This window comes from Poecilia reticulata, linkage group LG5 (assembly GCF_000633615.1).
Source record: "Poecilia reticulata strain Guanapo linkage group LG5, Guppy_female_1.0+MT, whole genome shotgun sequence".
Taxonomy (NCBI): domain Eukaryota; kingdom Metazoa; phylum Chordata; class Actinopteri; order Cyprinodontiformes; family Poeciliidae; genus Poecilia; species Poecilia reticulata.
Window position 1 is genome coordinate 19,790,824 of NC_024335.1, and position 20,412 is coordinate 19,811,235.

Consider the following 20,412-nt stretch of genomic DNA (forward strand, 5'->3'; position numbering starts at 1 on the left):
GCCCTTGTTGGCGTAGATGGACAGCACATCTGGATTTCATGGGCAGAAGTGTATGCATGCATGTGTGTGCGTGTGTGTGTGTGTGTGTGTGTTGAGGGGAGAAAGGGGGCAGACTGTCTCCTCTTCCTGAAGAGAAGACAGTGAGCAATACTCTGAGACAACAATTTGTGTTTGTTGCTGGTGGTCAATCTTCTTTTTGTTTCTTAGTGCTGGAGTCACTGTCTTATAGTTAAATCATGAACACTGACATTAAGTTGGAAAATGGATGCCCGCAGTGCTTTAAGTGTCGTCCTGGGTTGCTTTGTGACCACCTGGACGAGTCTTTAATGTGCTATTGAAGACGTTTTGGTGCACTGAACACTTATGCCTACGTTAATCACTGTTCCTTGTCCATGGTAATTCTTGAATTAAGAAAAGCAGTTGTCTTTTCACAAAGGGCAAGGTTGATTTGGGTAACTTTGTTCCTCTTAAAAATGGAAAAAATAATAATTTAAAAACTTCTTGGTTTTACTTAGCATAACTTTGATGATCTGAAATGTGTAAGAGTGACAAAAAAAGCAAAAAACAGAAGTGATCCTACTTTGAAAATGCCTTCCAGTGTGCTGTACGTCTTATAAATTATGTCACACCACTGCGCCTTGTGGCTTGGCTAATGTGAACATTTTTATTTGTTTGTCCCAGTGTGACTTTCAATGACAACGCTATTTCATTCTAGCTCTGCATGGCATGATGAAAGAAAGACAATTCAAAAGTAAATTTCAGTGGCATGTAAATAAAACTCATGTCTAGAACATCAGTTTCACAGCTTAGGGTAAAGGACAAATTAGCTTCTACAGAGTGCGAAACAACTCACAGACTGAAGGGTAAAGTTTTCTTTTAATACTTTCAGCTGAAACCTTACCTGAATCTTTGATGAAAAGAAATATTATGTTTCCTCAGATTTTTATTTATTTTTTTGTGTGTGTGGAAATATTCATGGATTTCCATGTAATTTCTGGAATTCGAATGGATAAACACTCAGAGGTGGAGGCCAGCTGTTAGCAAACCACCAGAATCACAATCATTCTCTGGGCTTCAGCCCCAAAAATAAAAAAATAAATGCTGGCCTGTCAATCTTTTTACACATGGGAAGCCACTATAGTGAATTCTTCTGCCTGCAAATGGCAGCAGGTCCTGCCTGGGTTTCATTCAAACCTAATGCAATTTGCGGCCTATATACAGTACTTTCCTCTGATCTTATGCAGCGGCATGACGGCAGTCCTGCTTGGCTTGGACCGCAGCAGGGAACCTTCTGTGGTCTCTTCTTTTGACGCTAGGCTAACGCAGGTCAGTCTGCCCGGCGGACAATTGCTGAAGAGAGGAAATGAGAAAGCCTCAAAGTAGACAGTGGAAGTCTATGGAGTTAGAAGAGAGAGAAGAAAGACTGACTTAGCCTCCTGAAAGCTGTCTGAGAGTAAAACACAAAAGAAAAGGGGCCAAAAATGAGGGGCTGGATTTCTGCGGATCTGAGCCACAAAAAAACAAAACAAAAAAAAAATGGTGCGCTTCCTTCAAAGTGTGCTCATGCATGGGGAGGTTTGAGTGCACGGCAGAATGGGATGTGGAAATGTTTCGATATTCCGACGTGGAGTACAGTAACAGCCAGCGACTGTTTCTCTGAATGCTTTGTGTTTGGGATTGTGATATATTGCGTCTGTGGGTGTGTGATAAAGCATGAGGGAGAGAGAGAGAGAGAGAGCAAAGAAAATCTCTGAAAAGCCTGGAGGGGGATTTTCCTCTGAAAAGGGAGCGCTTTTCTCCTCCCCCTCCCTGCACTCCTTCCCTCCTTTCCTCCTCTCTTCCCCCCCACCCGACACTCAGAGGAGCTGGGGAAGTGAACTAGAAGTGAAAGAGGAGCTGGAGGATCAACAGGCAGCCCAGCAATGCACGTCTCTCTATGCCACAAAGTTAAAGTGCGTGAAGAATGGGGCTGACTTTTCTTCTTTTTCAATCAAGTCGACTCACTGTCATGTGGATGCTCTTCAGGCAGCCTCCGGCGGGGATATGCTAAACATGGCAGGTCTCCAAACGCAGAGCCAAGTGGAGCTACTGTAGGTAAAGAGGATTATCAGGATCCAAAAATGAAGAAACTTTCTGCCCGATAGAGGGGGAAGCTCCAGCAATCATGGTAAAGTATCATGGAAACGTTACCTCCTGTTTGTCCTTCCTGTTCATTGTTGTTTTGCGGTTAAAGCGAGCAAGTGCTCCACTGACCCATTAACTCAGACCTTGTGTTTTTGTTGGACAAGTCTGCGGCTTTGCAAAGCATTTCTGGGTGAAGTTTAGCAATCGTGAATTGCTTACCCGCAGATCCTCCCCGCCAGCAAAATAAATAAATCACCATGAATAACTTTACTTTCTTTTGCATTTTTTTTGACGAGCTCCCAGGATCACCGACTGGATTGTACAACTTCACCTCACTTGCTCTCTAGGTAGTAAAACGTATCCTTACGGCACACAAAGTCTGCACAGTGTTATTGTAGCCACGCTCAGTGAAGGTTTTTTGTTGTTGTTTTCTGAACTCACTTGGTGAGACAGCTCACGACATCTGAAGCTTTCCAAGTGTTTGCCTACTGGGAAAGAGAGAAAGAAGCTCATTGTCTTTTGTGTTGAACATTTTAATCCTTTTGGGCTTAATTGATGCAGAAACCTCAGGATGTTGAGCACGCTTTATAACTGGTTTGACTCCTTTTCATGTGTTCAGTTGTGGCTCTTTAAAAAGTATCCACGCCTTTCTAGGTTGTTGGGTTTTTTTTTATGAGTGGTTTAATCCCAGTTATAGCATTGTTAATTTAACAATAACAGGTTAGCCACATGATGGGAATGTTTTTATTTACCTGTGGTAAAGCAGTATCTTACAAAAGTATCCATGCCTCTTAAATATTTTCCTATTTTGTGAAGCTACATGCAAAAACTTTTGGGATTTGATACCCTTAAAAAAAAAAAAATCCAATGCAACTGGCTGCCTTCAGAGCCTGCATGTGTGTTGTGTGTGTGTGTGTGTGTGTGTGTGTGTGTATGTGTGTAACGTGACTCAATGAAAGCAGGGGTACGGTGACTCGTAGGAGCTCTGGAAGAGTTGCAGCGATCCCCAGCTAATGTGAGAGAATCGTTTAACTATTAGTAAAGGACTGTACCAACATGACCTTTCTAAAAGAGGTTCAAAAAGTCCAGTAGAGACAGAAAGTGACAAAAAGTCTTGTTTTTTAGTTTTACACAACTGTCACAAAGGCAGCAAAAAAAAATGTGGCAGAAGGTGTTCCAATCCAATTTGACAAAACGTTCACTTTCTGGCCAAGGCTCAAAACACTGTGGAGACAAAAAAAAAGTACACGTCACATTTAACATCCACAGTGAAACACAGTGATGGCAGTGCTATGCTGTGGGGATACGTTTTTTTTTTTTTTTTTCAACAGGGACAGGGAAGCTGGTCAGAACTGATTGGAAAATTGATGGAGCTAAATGCAGAAAAGTCCTGCTGGAAAATCTGTCAAAGGCTCCAAAAGACTAACAGTGAGGAATGGGACAGAAGTTCAACCTTTATAAAATCACGTATGAATTTGTTGTTCATGGACCATCCCCATCCGATCTGACTGAGCTTAAGATATTTTGCTAGAAAATTGGGCAAAACGTTCTGCATCTAAGTGTACAAATCACTCAGAGACACAAAAGTACTTTTGATTATGAGACTAAAGTCTGAAGTAGTTTCACATTGAATCACGACGGCTGACAACACAAAGATTCTGTTCTTTTCAGATTTTTTTACTTTTAAGGAATCCTGCAAACCGTGCGTCACTTTCCTTCAACTTCGTAGTCGTGTGCTGTTTCAAGCTAATTTACAACACAATTCCTACCAAATCTTTTAATTTAACAAAGTGTAAGATATATAAGTATATTTTGCAAGGTCTTGTAACTGTAACCTCTTTAACTCCCTTTACTGAAAGAAACATCTGAGTTGATGAATCTCAGTCAGACTCCTTATCAAAAGATTGAGTCAAAAGTCTAGACTGTAATTTACCTGCCTCCATCTGTATCCATCTGCATACTTACTTGTTTAACCAGCATTCAGGCCCAAGGCTGTTTGTTTTACTTAAACCATGAGTGATGTTTCCCTTCATGACCACCCTGACTTAGTCATTTAAACCTGAAGAGTCTAAAGCATCTGATTACTGCACCGTGTATGAGCAGAGCTTTCTATGTTGGGTAAACACTTAACAATGGAACACAACCCAGATCCCTTCTCACTGGCGTGCACTGTACCTGCACTTGGTAACGGTTTGACATCCATTAGCAGCGGTCTTTCATTCCGGAGTATTAGTAAGGTCAAGGACTTGCTTCAGCAAATCTCAAGAGAAGCTGGTTTTGTTTCGTTTCTCTGCTAGAGATATAGATTAAGTGCAGTACAAACCTGCTATATATGAGCAGGTCAGGTCAGTCAGACATGATTATTCATTATTTATTTGTGTTAACAATTGACATGAGAAAGAAAAAACACAGAATGCAGTGTGACTTATGGTCTATATTGTAACTCAACGTCCTACAGTCACAGCTGTAATCCTCTCACAGTTATTAGTGAATTCCTGCTTTGGCTAAAACAAGTCACATCACATCTTTTCACATCATTTCACTTCCTTAATTCTGAAAGCATCATCCCTGGCTTTGCTTGCTCTGCATTCACTTTGCAAAGCCATACTGAGAAAATAAAAATAAAAAGGTATGGAAATTATTACTATGAGCTAATCTTGTAATTAAGATATTTATATCAGAAATGTGTGGCTTATTTGTGAGCTGAGGTTTTCCTCTTGCTGATTTCAGATTTCTTTTTAATAACCAATCTATTCTGCTCTGAGTGGCTACAAATTATTCATATGATTATTTATATTATGAGGAAGAAGAAGTGTGTGAGAGAGTAAAAAAAGCAATTTGATGACAGATAGTTTACATTTTAAATTCTATATTACATTAGTGGTCAGTACAGTTAGTGTTGCTATTATTACTAACATAGTCAACAGTAAGAATGTAGATTTTTACTGCTGACATTTCCAAAAGGTTGCCAACATTTAATCTAACATATTCCACAACATAAAGAGCTTAAAACTGGAAAATGTTTTAAAAACATTAATTTACCCATCCATGATCTTTCCTGGTATTTAGAGAAAGTTTTGCTCTCTCTGTCTCTCTCAGTGTAAATAAACCTCAAACAAGTAGACATTAAATAACTTCTTCAATTTCTGTGATCTTCACACCTCACTGATTCAGACTTTAGCTAACATCAGTAGCAGCCTCCACACCGAAGACTGTTGTTTCCATCACAACCTGGTAGCTCTTAGATATGGTGCATTAGTGGAATTCTGAAATTTTTAATTTTTTGTCTGATTAGTTATTGTAATTTGCCCTATTCCAGCAGCTTGTACCCCTCTGTTGCGACAAAAAGTTTTATTAATATTAATGTTAGTTTAGTTTTTAAGTAATGCTAGTGGCACCATGCTAAGTTTACCGTCAGCAAAAATAGTCATAAGTCTTATTTCTTAGCCATTTTAAAAAATAAAATATGGCTAAAATTAAGGGTCAGAAAATTGCAGATGTTGTGAAACATATAATCTGTTTGTCCCTGGAAATAAATCTATAAACAGTTTGGTTTCTGTCAGTTAAGTCAAGATACAAGTGATTTCTCTTGTATATTGGACAATGAATAAATTTTACATAATTGCGGCTGTAGGAGCCACAGTTTGTTACATACTGTATAAAATATTTTCTTCCCAGTAACATAATAAATAACATTCAGTCTGTTACAGGGTTACGTTTACAGATTCTATGTTTATTTTGCGATTATCGATAAGTGTTTGCATGAACACGGTCGGTGGTTCAACACCGGATATATATACACCTACACTTACATGCTAAGGTTGTCAAATCAACCTACTCAGATTTTTTTTTTCATATTCTTTGCTTGATTGTTACGCCGTATCATTTTCCCCACCACTGATAAACCCGCAAAGCAAATGCTTTCCACATATTTTCAAAACCAGCGCAGAGCAACGTATTCATGGGAAAATCTTCATACTCTGGCTGTCAGTGTACAGCATGTAGTAATCAAACACAGAAAAATACGTCGAAGCTATTTGGCATTTCCTTCCCATTAAAATTCACACAGGCTACCAAATCCTTTCGTAATACATTCACAGAGAAATATCTAAAGTTTATCTTTAGTGTTTGCCAGACTCTTTTTCTTTTATCTCAAGGTGTGTTCTGGCATGCTGCTGGTTTTCACCAAACACCTTTGCCAGCTCATTGTATTTTTTTCATTTTCTAGGTCATATAGTTGAGCAACAGAAGATATGAAAGTAGTTTATTGAGCATTCCATAACATCTGGCTGCTGTGCACACAATGGGAGCATTTTTGAAGCACTTTTTTTTTACTTCATACTTGTTCTGAATTGCAGCTGTGAGTCAGAGATTGTTTTCTCAAAAGAGACGACAGCAGATATTTAAGCTGGATCCTGACACATTGAGCTCATTGTTTTGAGACAGTTCCAGTATGACTGCCTGTTGTAGCATTGTTCAGACCCGTGACATTTCCAGTCTACATGCTAAACTAGCGTGCACTTAAACTTCTAGATATTATATATATATCACAGGATTTTCACCTTATAAACAAGTTTTACATTACATCCCAAAGATTTGGAAAAACAAAATGAACAACATATTCAGTCCCTCCAAATAAATAGAGATTTAATGTCATGTTTTTCTATTGACTATTTTTATCGGTTGAAAAGATTTCAGACGGCAATTGACTCTGCTGAGTTAAGCAGGAGACAGGGCTGTCTCTTTACTAGGCAGAAGACACTTAATGTGAAAGAGGGATGAGAGACACTGGCCGCATGCTTTTGATTATATGAGTATGACTAATCCTGTCGTTTTGATTACGACCACAATTGCTCTGAGACAAAACCTCATTTCAAATGTGGTTTGCATGCGAAACCAGTTATAGAGCAGGGTTTTTAAGCCACATGTAAAAAATCATGCTGAGTCAGACATGGAGAACCAAATGACTCACTTCAAGTCTGCATTCACTTTACCTGAGTACGAAACGTATTTCCTCTTGACTGTGGTTGTTGCCATCGCAATGCAAACGATTTCCTGGAAAGCTATGTCATCTTATACTTTATGAGCTTGGGGTCATTTATGCTAAATCCACAAAATACAGCCGTAGCGATACGCCAACCTCATTAAGTGGTATGGTAAATGTTACTGGCACCAAAAGATGAAATGAGATTTTAACCATAAATCCCCTCTCGCCCCCCACCTTCCTTTTTATTTATAAACAGTATTCCAAAAAAAAAAGAAGAAAAAGAAAATCCATCATCAGCTAAGAAAACCCAGACAAAGATCAGTTAAGTCTAACACCTACAGGAAACAATAAACCAGATGAAAGGTTTGGCATTATCAATGGGAAAAGTGATGTCACTTTTCCTATTTTGCCATGTATGCTAGCACACTGGAAAAAGACTTTGTTGAACATCAACTCCTGTCACATCTTTAAAGTATGTGATGCATGTTTTTTGGGGTAGCGCATGTGTATCGGTATCAGAGGCGTGGAATTCAGTTTCTTGCGGCTTCAGGAAAGTATTACTTTTGCCATTATTTTGTCTTTTTTTTGTTACTTAAGGGTTAATTGGCAATTTCAGATAGACGTTTAATGTACAATGTCAGATACATAAGATGAATCCGTCAAAAAGTGGGTCAAACCATGTATTTCAGTTTTAAGAATTATGCATGCAGATGTAAGTGAATTGTCATCACTGATGAGTACATAGCACAGTGTGACATTAAATGATATCACAACAGTGTGGATGGGATATACAGTAGCTATTAGCCAGTGGCAAATGTCTTACAGTTCTCACAAGTCATTTCTATAATGTCAGTTTCTATTTGCCACTGAATACCCCACATAACCACCTTCCTAAAATAATGGCCTAATTCTTTTTTTTTTTTTTACTTTTGCAAAAAAAAAGTAAAAAAAATAAAATAAAATAAAGACAAAAAAAAATCACTCTTTGAATTAAGCCATAATTTTAGGAGGGCGATGAAATGCTGCCACACAAACATGATGAAAAGTGGAAAATGTTTTGCTGCTAATATATTATATATATTATATATTTGCCCATTTACCCATAAAAACAGGAACTTTCAATATCTAGCAAGGTATTTTCGCAATATACCATCTATTAAAAGAGCGCCCCTCAGATTAAATCCACTCCCTGCTCCGGCGGGAGTGGATTTACCGTAATAAACAGATATTGGCTAGAAAGCGCAACGTCTCCCCTTTCAGCAACCGTTGGAATTTTTCAGATAGCGCCAAGTGCGGCGAAATTACAGTACTGCAAATTTGGCTGGACCATCGGCGATCTGTTCTGTCTGGAAGGGTTAAAACAAACATCTTCACATCTGGGCCTGTGACAAAAGCTACAGCTCACTTCATCAGACAGTCAACTGCTGCCAACATATGAATATTAAGAAATACTGCAAACATACAGTCTAAAAGGGAAATCACACAAGGGAAGAACTTCAGAGTCCAAAGCAAAATGAAGCTTCAAGTTCAACTTTGGGCTCCAGGGAAAACATCTAACTTCCAAATCTGAATTTGTTTATTGGCTGACAAAGTGAGCAGCAAGGCAAGTTAAAGCAGGCACAATATTCTGATAAAAAACCCATATCAGTTACCAAATTCTTTTTATTAGTGCTGACCTGGTTAGCTTTTGGACAGGTCAACAAAGCCAGACAGGGAGAAACCAGGCGGTGTCAAGTATTTTACGGCACATCTTACCTTAAGTGCCACTTTTGCCTGGAGGTGGAATGAGAGCGCACTCCGTTCAAAAGAATTTTAAGAGCCAATCGGCATGAAAACGTAAACAAAAATCCTTTCAAAATGTCACATCAAGAGCTGTTACAACTTAATTAAAGTCAATCATCTTAACATTTATGTTCTAGGCAGTTTTTCTTCTCATTGTAGCAAATGACAAAAAAGAAAACTCACTGCCAATGCATGCCTGACAGGTTGTTTATACTGTGGCTCAAATATGAGGTGAAACTTTCTTTAGCCTGAGCCTGGGGCGGTGTGCTCCAACCTGCAATTATTTGCTCACTAGCAAACTTAGCAAAAGGACGGGGGGGGGGACTAAAATGGAGGGCAAGAAAAAGAGAAAGCCAACTTTTAAAACAAATGCCTCCTGTCTATGCTAGCTTGCCCATTTAGGTCATACCATGACCTTTGCTGGAGCCTGAAGCTCCTTCTAGAGTTTAATCACTGGCTGCTTTGGACAATAGCAAGAGGAAAGGGAATCCCCGTGTCGTGAATGTGAAGCAGAGGCAGCGGGGGAATGTGGTCGGCTGGAAATTGATCAAAAGCAACAGCCTCTGCAGAACCAGATAGAGGTTGGGATTTATGCCTGACTGAATGCTCTTCAGTGTCTGACCGTGGGAGTAAATAGTCATTGTGAGCATGGCATTGGCTATGCTGATGTGCTGGACAGTGTAAAAACAAAAGTTAGTTAAGTAGTGATCCTGATAGAGTACAACAACTCAAATACACTGTTTAGCAGACTTTAGCAGTGCTCATAACAGTTGCATATTGGTGTGTGATACTTGGTGACGGACTGTGTGAAAACTTGGTATCGTCTTCAGATGTTTTGCCCGCAGACAGCAGCGAAGTGAGCGAGCTGATAAAATGGGGTCAGTGTGGCACCATCTAGTGTAGTAAATGATTTTATTGCGAGGTGTCATTTATGCTTTTCAGAATTGCCAGCCTTGTTTGCGTAAAATCTGTGTTTTTTTATTTGACTTGCTGCTCTACAGTTTGTTTGTTGTTTAGTACTCAACCCAGATTGTGCTTGAATCTGTCTCCTTTCTTGACTCCACACCCACATTGCTAATATTTCTAACGCTGCTGTAACTAGGACTGTGATTGCAAAGTGCGCTTGCTGTTCGCAAACATCTTTTTCTCAAACTTTTAAAATTTTATGGATTCGTTCACGCTTACAGTTCATGTCTGCTTTAAGGTAGAGTCTGTTCTATTGAGATACATGAAAACAGTCAACCTCCCTCCCTTCATTTGGCTGACTGGACTTTCTGAAGTGGATCCAGCTGAGCTTTGCTCGGTAAATCTCAGGAGGTTCTACCTCATATATTACTAGCCAAACCACCCACAGTCATGACTTCCAGTAACGGAAATTTTTTTTTTGCTATCTTAGCAACGGTAACAAAACAGGGGTTTATATTTCACGTCATGAAGAGTGCATGCCATTAACCCAAAAATGCTTATCGAGAGAGTAGAATGTGTTTTAACAAAGCTCTTTTTAGAATAAAATTGACTACAGATTTGAACAAAGTATTTTAGATTTTAGCTAGAGATGTTTGTTTAAATTACATGCTAACTTTGTGAGGCAGCTGCAGTGAACATTATCTTATTCATGCAAATTGATTCTTCTCGTCACAGTTTTTTTTTCCCCCAAACTTAAAGTATTTGCCTTTAAGCTTGACTAGACTCGTAGTTGCAGCTCACACCTGTTTTATCAGATGAAGTAAGGCCAACGTAGTAACGAGAAAGCTCTGCCTGAGACTAATTTGATGAACCATACTGTCACGGTATTGCAAGAGCTTTTTGCACAAGATCCCATCAAGCCCTTACACATTACTGAATACAAATGGGCCAAATTATTTTTTGTCTAACACTGCCACCAACCATAAATGTAGAGCACTAGATAAAACATCACAAAAATGTTTTATCTGCCAATATATAGCAATGAGATTTAAACACAAGTGCTTGTAATCTACATGGAAAAGAAAACAGGGCTTGACTATCGCGCAGAAGACCAGATGACTGTGCACATCTAAAACCGGACTTTAAAATCTCTCTTCATTTCAAAATAAATTTTTTTCTACTTGTAAAATTGTAATTGTTCCCTCTCTGTGCGTTGATCCTTACATAGCTTAGGTATATTAAACACCTAGATGTTAAAACCTGAGTTGAAAATCCTAGTCTAGGGTTCCCAACATGGACCGTCTAACATGTTTGGTTGCCTTTTGAAGGACTCTAGACCTGACAGTTCAGCAAATGGGACAACTTGAGGAAACCTCCCTCTGTAACACTCCACTTTGAAAAAACAAAGACAGAAGTAGACAGATTTTAATCAATGCCTTTTAAAAGAAAATTGCAACCATTGAAAAAATGTAATCTTTTGGACATATATTTAATAATGTTCAGACTGACTACATCTTAATCACAAAAGCCAGAGATCAAAACTAAGTTTGAGGCATGTACTCACACCACTAATCAGGTTTTAAAGCTGACTGGTGAGAAAACTTCAAACCTCATCTCTGACAGAGTTGGTGGAGGCTTGTGTAACAACACTAGGGACATAAAACAGACTGTGATTCATAAATATATTTTATTTCTGGCCATTTGTATTTATGTCAAACTGGACTCCAGTACTTTGGATAATTTTGGACATTTTTTTTTAACTCATTACGATGCACCCCACTCTTGATTTCCAAGCTTATATGAAACCTTGGAACAAATTCACTTTCTAAACTTGACAACAAGTTTTTGAATACAGATTTATTTCTAATTACAAATTGTTCTACTAAGAGTAAGGAGTTCAATATCAGAGGGTATAAATGTAGCTGTATTTTTTTAAGCACACATAATGGGCTGTGTATTGTATCTTGTTGATTTTTAAAATAATTAGCAGCAATTAATAGCAGCTAATTTTTCTTTTAACATAAAATAGCATTCAAATTAGGCTAAAGGATAAAACGGTACATGATTTGCATTCATAGCTTACAGTAATAATAGACAAAAGCTGGCAGGCTTCCCTTGAGAGAATGTTAATTACAGTCACTACAGATATTAAACTTCCATGAATGCAGAAAAAAAAAAACAGACCTGAACGTCTCTGAAAACAGCAAGCATGTAAGAGTCTAATAACTGAAATAAAACACATTCAGTGACAAGCTGAGCTGCTCATCTTTGTGCAGTCCTTTATTAGAAATGTCCCCGGACACGGCGTTAGCTGTGCAGAGTACAGTAGAGCCTATATTTCAAGGGCTACGCGAGTCTTAAACAGCTGTGATGCATTACCGTTCGACCGTCTGCCTCCAACCGATTCTGCTCTCCGTTTCACAGGCTGTTGTGACAGATGTACACAATCAGGAAAACCGAAGGAATGCAATGACTAACAGAGGTGCGCAGAGTGAGAAAAACTGCAAGTGCTCAGATATTGATGTTGAATTAAATCCAAGGACCCTGCACTGTCTGGTGAGCGTTAACTCGTTTCAGCTCTGTGAATGCAAATGTTAAACATAGCTGAGAGATTTAAGGTGTTATTGCATTGTCCATAAACAACAGCTGAAGTCATCTTGCACTTGTTTTCAACATTTCATGTCCAAAGTGCAGACAGATGCTGCTGTCTCTGCCAGTTGTTCTTCGAGTTGACCAGTGTGAGGTCTTTGATGCTGCTGTGCTTTCTGTTTACTTTGAGCTCCCCAGGACCTGTTCAGGACCATCAAGCCTCACCAGGACCGGGCTTAAAGCTGGGTCCTTTGTTGGACAGGGGGGTTTACAATAACACGGCAGGCTACTGAGAACTGCTTGTATAAATAGATCGCCTGGTGTGGGTCCAAAAGTAGTATCCTCAAATTAAGCAAGCTATTCGACTAAACCTGGCTTTTTAATTTCAACTTTTTTTACTGTAAAATTAAATATTGGTGCTCTGTAAAGGCTGCTGTCAACATTTGGTGTTCTGCCCAGACTGGGTAGCACATAAAAACAAATAATCATTTATGTATTCATTAATAATTATTTAGTTTATGTGAGATGTACTTTGGTTGTCAGTCAGTTTGGCAGTAAATATAACTTATTAGTTGTTTCAGTTCTTATGTGGTGTTCATTGAATGCTTTTGTAAGGCTTTGGCATCAGTATAATATTTCTCTCTTATGAGTTTAATTTATGTTTTTATTTTTTTGTTCATGGCATTGGAGTTTGAAGCTGTGGGTGAGGTGATCGTTTCCGTTGTTTACTTTCATTCCAGTTCACCCAGTAATCAAATTGACATCAAAATTAAATCAAATAGATTTATAGTCAGTTTAATGTGTTGCTCATACCAAAACTGACTTGTCTGTATCTGGATTGAAAGGGACTGTTGTTTAAAATCCTGAAATAAAATAAAGTCCTGATAGAAAAAACATTCAACAAATCAATAAGTATACTTATGTAAAGTGTATAATTTTAGCAGAAGCTCAGTATTTTCACATTATGATAATTTTATTCATTTCATCATCACTTAGCACCAGGTGACTATCTCAGCACTAGTCCCATAATTGTTTGATCTTCTGCCTGTAAAATGATTCTTAGTCACCAAAAAACAATCTTGCACCAATGTCATCTACAAATGCCCTTAGAAAGTTTTGATCATGTTTTAATGCACTCTGGTTTTGTTACAGTATAAATAGCTATGGGCTACGCAAACAACCCTGAGGGATACCATACCAAATCAAGTCAACTTAATGATTATTAGTTTCACAACTTACTTGCTTTATTTAGTTTGTTTTTGTATACTAATTGTTTCCATTTATTGAGAAGTTAATATTTTTAATGTGTTTCATTTTGTGCTCATGCACACTTGTCTCTTTTAACTTTTATATATATTCATTCAAATGCATGTTATTTGTGTGAAAGAAACATTTCAAAATTTTGCTGTTTGAAGTTTTGAACTGATCATGTTACGTTGTGTGCTACTGTTAAGTCACATGTTACTTCATATCGAGTACTATCATTTATCATTTACTTTATAGCACAAGTGGAGAAAACCGTCAGTGCTTCACTTAGGCTTCCGCGTTATTGAGCTTTACCAACACTTAATGGACTTGTGTATACATTCTTTCTAAACACAGAAGGGAAAACACAACTTTGAAAAAGGACTCAACGTATTTGCAGACTAAACCTTCAAGAGCCCCGTCCTTATAAATACAAACTACAATTTTGTGCGCCAAATGCTAAATTCATGGAACATTTCACAGCCAGCTGACATGCCAAGCCCCAGATTTATTTTTACTGTAGCTGCTGCTGGGCTGCACGGCCGGATCAAAAGTGTGTGTGCGCTCGACTATTTCACTAATCTAATCGCAGATCTCGAAACATCCCCAACTCAAAGCCAAGCTTATTGTCGGGATGGGTTCACTGAAATGCTTTAAAGACACTCTCCTTTCATCTGAATTGTTTCCACATGCTTGGCCGCTCTTCACTAATAGCACGGCTGCTGCTGATACCTTGACCTTGCAGACATTTGGAGGATTAATTCTCAAAAAGCGTACTTACGGTGAAAACCAGCTCCATGTGCAGTACTTGACCCAAAAACTGTTTCACAGACAGCTGAGTCTTTGAGGGCATTTGAGACTAGAAGAGATGCTCCTGTCACCCCGATCATCTGGTGACCCTGGTCAGCTGAAAATACATTAACTTAAATTAACCATGTCCAGGTCCGGAAAAGAAGTGAGCAGAGCAACACAGGGAATACTTAATCATATTTATAATAAAGGAAAAAAAAAACGTAGCTTTGAGTAGTCTTGTGTTTCTCCCTTGCTCATGTTCCCTAAAGTGATAAAGATGACATCCAAAAGTGTACTCATGCAGAAAACCATGCAGCCATTTCCTTCTTTATTTGCCCAGCTCTGAGTCTCTTTGAGGAGACTCCAGGCAAGTACAGCAATGAGTCAAAGGTTGGCAAAGCATGTGTTGTTTTACTCTGAAGTGTATTTACTTTTGAGTTGTTTGGACCATGAGGACTTTCCTTAATGAGTCACAGTTAAAATGTTTTGAAAATGTCACAAGTGGAGACACAGACAGTCTTTTTAGTAATTCATGATCTTCTCGGTGCGCAGCGTAGCAAAGCAAATGTATGTGACCGAAGTTAAGTTGCTCAGAATTTCTAAAATGCGACTGCCAAACTTTTGAAATGTCATAATAACAAAAGTACAGATATGAGGCTCTGTTTGAAGGTAGTGTGCAGCTTATATATTTCCTGTAGTTTTCTTCAGTAAGTGAAAATCAAAATGTGTTAGTCTCAGAGTTAACAGCTAGTCAAAGAGAAGTTTTTATTCAGAAAATGTAGGACAAAAAGTCCTCTGTGGTCTCGGCCTCTCTAAGACTGGCATCAGGTACCAAACAAATGGGATTCATGCTGAATAAACCTCATTTAAATATCCTAAAATGTCCATTTTAAGGATAATATTCTGACATTTTAGACAAAGCTATACATTTTTATGATGCTGAGCTAAATGCTTGCCATTAGTGTTTTAACAAAATCAGTTTATCTGTGAATCCGTTCAATTGATATAAAATACTCAGAAATTTAGACATGTGGTTAGCTAAAAGTAGTTTGGTGTGAACATCTTTGTCCTTTTCAGTGAATGAGATAAGTGAACTCCCACATAAACAGTCACATCACCGCACATTCCTCTGGGATCTCGGCCTCTACGATAGCACAATGTGTAAAACTTGAAAGTGTGCAGTGTGCCAGTTCTCTTTAAATCATGTACAACTTTAGTGTTTTTATTTTACTATTTCCTGCTTTGTTTTCGAGTTACATTTTAAAAATATTCTACTCTGGGTAGACAGTATGTCTGGCTCCTATTCACGCTGCAGACTTCTTTGGTGGTGAAAGACTCTCCTTTGTTTTGTCTTTTTTTTTCTTTTCTTTTAAGTCATATTCTTACTCCCCTTTTGATGTGTAAATCTCACAGGGAGCTGATCCAGTGGCTCAAGACAGCCAAGACTGTAAAATTCTCCTCTAACTTCAGCACCAAACAAGAAAGAAAAAAAAAAGAAAGAAAGAAGCGGATGTCTGGGCCAGGAAGTGAAATGAAAAAAGTCTGGACAGCTGATTGTGTTCTGCTCACACTGCTGATGTGGAGCTTTAGTGAAAATGGCAAACAAACCCTAGATATGTCAAAAAAATAAAACCTAAAAAAGCCTTACAATTTAAAGAGGTGTACTTTTATTTTACCATGACTTATTTTCTGAACTGGGTTGTTGCAAAGCAAAATACATAAAATATGCAAGCAGTCTTTATTTTTGGGCCTGTGTTAACATGTGACTGAGAAATAACCGAGTCAAAGCAATTATGAAAAGAACAATTTTTAACTTTGAATTTCTTCCAGAATCCAGAATCCTTGGACCTGTCCATCCAGAGTGCCTTGTCGGCACTCTTCCCACCTTTTGAGGTCACAGCACCCATCGTCCTCTGCCAGCTATTTCGTACCATCGATGAGCGTTACCACGGCGATGCTCTGCAGTGCCTGCTGGACTTCCTCATTCCCTCCAAACACCTGCTGGAGTCTGTCCAACAGGCTGCATGTGTGAGTGTGAATTCATAGAAAATATACTGTACATTTTCAGTGTAGATTCCCTACTGTGTTACAGAGGGTAAACAATAAGTAAATAACTTACCATGACTGTCAATTGTTTTAACAAAAATAGTTGAGACTTAATAGAGAAGCTGTTGAGATCTAACTTTACATAGTTTGGTTACTGATATTTTTCAATCCAGAGTATTTTTATAGGTTTTTGTTAATATTTTCTATTGTGTGGACAACAGACTGCATGCTTGAGAAACATAACAGCAAACAGTTCAGTGACATGACTTAATAAAATTAAATTAAGCACTTCTGATGCTGAGATTCCTTACTGGTTTTAGTGCATGTTATTATAGTCCTTATAAAGCCCTTATAATTCTACTTATTGCCAATAAACAGCATAACTGAATGAAAATTGCAGCTCCTAATTCGTATAAGCAATAAAAAGTATCAGAGAGTAAATATAGAAATCCTTGTCACTCTGTAATAACAATATTTTTTTTTTTCCAGGCTGGATACTCTGACGTAGTTTTCCGCTGTGAGGGCTGGCCTCTTTGTCTGCACGACAAAACCGTCATCCAGTTAGCGTCTGTGAACCCTTTGCTGTTGCGTCCTGGAGACTTCTATCTTCAGGTGGAGCCCTTTGGTGACCAAGCGGCCCGGATTGTCCTCAAGAGCCTCTTGGAGGAGGGATGTCGAGAGGTTGAGGAGACGCCGATCCCTGAGACTTCCTACCCCTGCCTCTTCACCGAGGAGTGGCTGCAGGACATCAATGAAGGACGCCACGGGACTCCTCTGTCTCGCTGTTTACTTTGCACAGATCAAGGTGTGATCAAGTTGCCGTGGTCTGAAATTTCAATTCCAGAGTTTTTAGATAAGCCTAAGGCTGTCCCCGCCTGTGGTGAGGCAGCGCCTCAGACCAAGAAGGTCTCGGCTTCCTCCCACTTCAATTCATCTACCCTTCCAGTGGAGGCAGTGAGGTTGCCACAAGAAGACAGGATGTCAGCATCTCTCAGACCGTCGCACGCATCCTCAAAGCTCATCAAAATGGAAAGGCGACCGCCCAGATCAGGGTCCAAACCGATGAACAAACCTGTGGGCTGGGTTTCTCCTAACACCTGGGAGAGTCTGACCTATCAAGAAATGGAGGGGGATTATGTTGACTTGGTGGACATTGCGAAAGGGAAGGAATTTGTGGATAAACAAACTCAACCTATTTTAGTTTTGCCCAAACCTGTGAGACAGCCGCCACCCGTCCCACTTGGAAATAGCGGACAGACCCTGCAGTATGCAGAGGAGCCCTGTGTGCCATGCGGCCAAAGACAGCTGGATCAGGATCTTATTGACCTGGATTTGAAATGTAGATACAGAGACTCTTATGTAGCAGCGCTAAAAAACCCGGTGCCTTTTGAAAGGGGAGGCGTGGACCTCCTAGGTGCCTTGGACGAGGTTGGACTGTTTGAGGATGATGATGTAAGACCCGGAGGGGCGTTTGAAGGTCAAAAAGACCACCTGTGTAAGTTATCCAACCACTGCCAAGAACCTGCGACGGACAGTGAGTCCTGTGAAAGCGCGGGATGTCACCGTCCTTTGAGCTGTGAATCAGAAAACGCGATGAAGGAGTCAGCTGTGATTTTAAAACCCTTCTCTGGACTGAGCCCCAGTGACGGTAAACTAATTTCTCACCAGTTGGGACAGGCTTTTTTTAAGCATCCAGGATCGGTTGTGTCCTTGGCGACGTCCGACGGAGGCTTGAAGACACGCCAGAAAGGGGAGGTTGCAAAACCATCGGGAAAACACAAAGTTAAAGTGAGATCTATGTCTGCTTTGTCGGACACCCCCACAGGGAGTCCTATCCTGTACAAAATCAACAACAGGAGCCACAGTGATGTTTGCCCTGAAACACTAACCAGCATAATGCGGCATGAAAATAGTACAGCAGAAGAGCAGGAGGCTTCAAACGTGGAAAGACTGAAGGGCTTGAAAAAAGGTAAGCAGAGACGTTTCATCGTCTCCATTGGCTAATTCACTGCAGATTTCATTTTAGAAAGTGGCCCACACACACGCACACACACACACACGGTCCACACATTGTTAACATTATGCCCAGGCAGTCATTCATAGTGAAGTGTTTCTCAATGCTCAAAGAATCTCCCAACTTTCAAGCAAAAAAAAAAAAAAAACGAGTGCAAGAAACTCTACCATGACCTTGTTGTGTTTGAGGGAATGTGGCTCCTCTGAGGGTTACGCTTCATAAAGACTCTTCAGAACAAGGGTTCAAAAGTCAAAGATCAAACTTCAGCACAATCATCCTCCGGGGAATCTCCCCTGTTCTGTCTGAGATCATTGGCTGGACGGTCACATTCACGTCATTCCTCTTATCAGGGGAGGGAACGGAAATAGCAACCTGCACCCCAGTAAAAGAGGCTCTGAACCTAGTGGGTGGAAAGAAAAAAAAAAACAGGGCATTTGTCTAATTTAGGGAGACAGAATGACATGCGAGGAGGAAGTTTCTCTGCTCTCCTCTCTTGTTTTCGTGTCTAAGAATGCCCTCGGAGGGACGAGCTGAGGTCTTGGCTGGAGACATGCTTGTCATGGACTATTAAAATAGTGGGGACTATAGACGGGGCCTTGTTGAGAGGAGGTCAATTAGGAAGTCTGTCTCACTTTGCTGCCAGGCTAAGACTTTGTAATTTATTTATTTATTTTTGTACATACTGTCTATATAAAGCTGTGAATCTGTGCTGAATTTGTTTTGTTTAAACGCAAATAAAAATACTTGTTGATATGGAAGGATTGGTAGAAAGAATATGTACAAATTTAGGATCACTCAACATTTGCACTATATCTATATATAGTGTAAATTTGAGTTATTTAAATATTCATTTGAACCATTCTTTCCCATGCACAGTTAAGAAATAAAGCTTCCCACTTTAATGAAACATAGAAACAGGAAGTTTAAGTTTCTGTCCTCTAATCCCCACAGATGACACATGATACATACACCCTGAAATATACATTAAGTATTCACATAACTCTAACTCCATAAGACTTTTCTGCGTGTCTTTGACTAAGTTGCAGCTAGAATAGTAGAGTCCGCTTTCCATCTGTTAAGCATAATATATACAGTATACATTTTTAATTGTTTGAGGGTAAGGACCATTCAAGAAAACCTATGCTAGCAGGACTTTTCTTGTTTTGGTGTGTATTTGGAATCACTGTTCTGCTGGGACAAACAGCTTTGTCCGATCTTCAGTCATCGATCCCAAACCTCAGATGGATGGGAAATTAGTCAAGTTGCTCAACAACATCCCAAAGACCACAAAGAAAAAACCACAAAAGTCAAAATCTATTCACACAATCTTTTAAATGTGCAGTTTGCACACATGGAAAATCCAAGTACCTTTTGGGGAAAGACGTGATTGCGTTGGAAAGAAGCATGCCATGCATACAGCTTCATTACTTAACTCTGTCTTGCTTCTCTGTTTTGCAAAAATTAGTGCCTGGTTTTGAAAACCGAGAGTTTTGTTTGTGTTTTCAGCAGATTCAGATTCGAGCACGTCCAGCATAAATGGATTGGGTTCCAAACTTTTCAGCATAAAGGTGGAAAAACAACCTTCTGCAACAGGTTCACAAACAGAACAATCCTGCTGGAGGAAGATCAGCAGTCTGCTGGAACTGGGCATTATTTGTTTACCAGGTAAATTGTGCTCATAAGTCTCTCAAAAAATGTAAAGATTATTTCTAAAACATGAAACCAAAGTACATTTTTTGTGATCGGATAAGATAGACAAGTTCTCTTTAAATGTACCCAGACATCTTGAACACTGTAGATGAAATGATTAAATAGACAACAATCCAAGTTGATTTTCTTATCTTATTCACTTTTTGTAAAAACTGAGAAGCCCAAGCTAACAACCATTTGATTGTGCATTTAACAAACCAGTGTGTTTCTTTAAAAA

At 39.2% G+C, this 20,412-nt stretch overlaps 1 protein-coding gene across 4 annotated transcripts in view; it reads left to right on the plus strand.

Moving 5' to 3' along the window:
- Positions 1-1,856: 1,856 nt before the first annotated feature.
- quob (quattro b) overlaps positions 1,857-20,412 on the plus strand; it is a 35,202-nt gene continuing 16,646 nt past the window's right edge. For 3 of the 4 annotated variants that reach the window (XM_017305027.1, XM_017305028.1, XM_008409362.2), the window contains exons 1-4: positions 1,857-2,167; positions 16,256-16,453; positions 16,961-18,440; positions 19,992-20,150. In XM_017305027.1, the coding sequence (XP_017160516.1) occupies positions 2,165-2,167; positions 16,256-16,453; positions 16,961-18,440; positions 19,992-20,150 (1,840 nt within the window). In that variant the 5' untranslated portion in view covers positions 1,857-2,164. The remainder of the gene's footprint in view (positions 2,168-16,255; positions 16,454-16,960; positions 18,441-19,991; positions 20,151-20,412) is intronic. The other variant, XM_017305029.1, reaches the window with a different exon arrangement.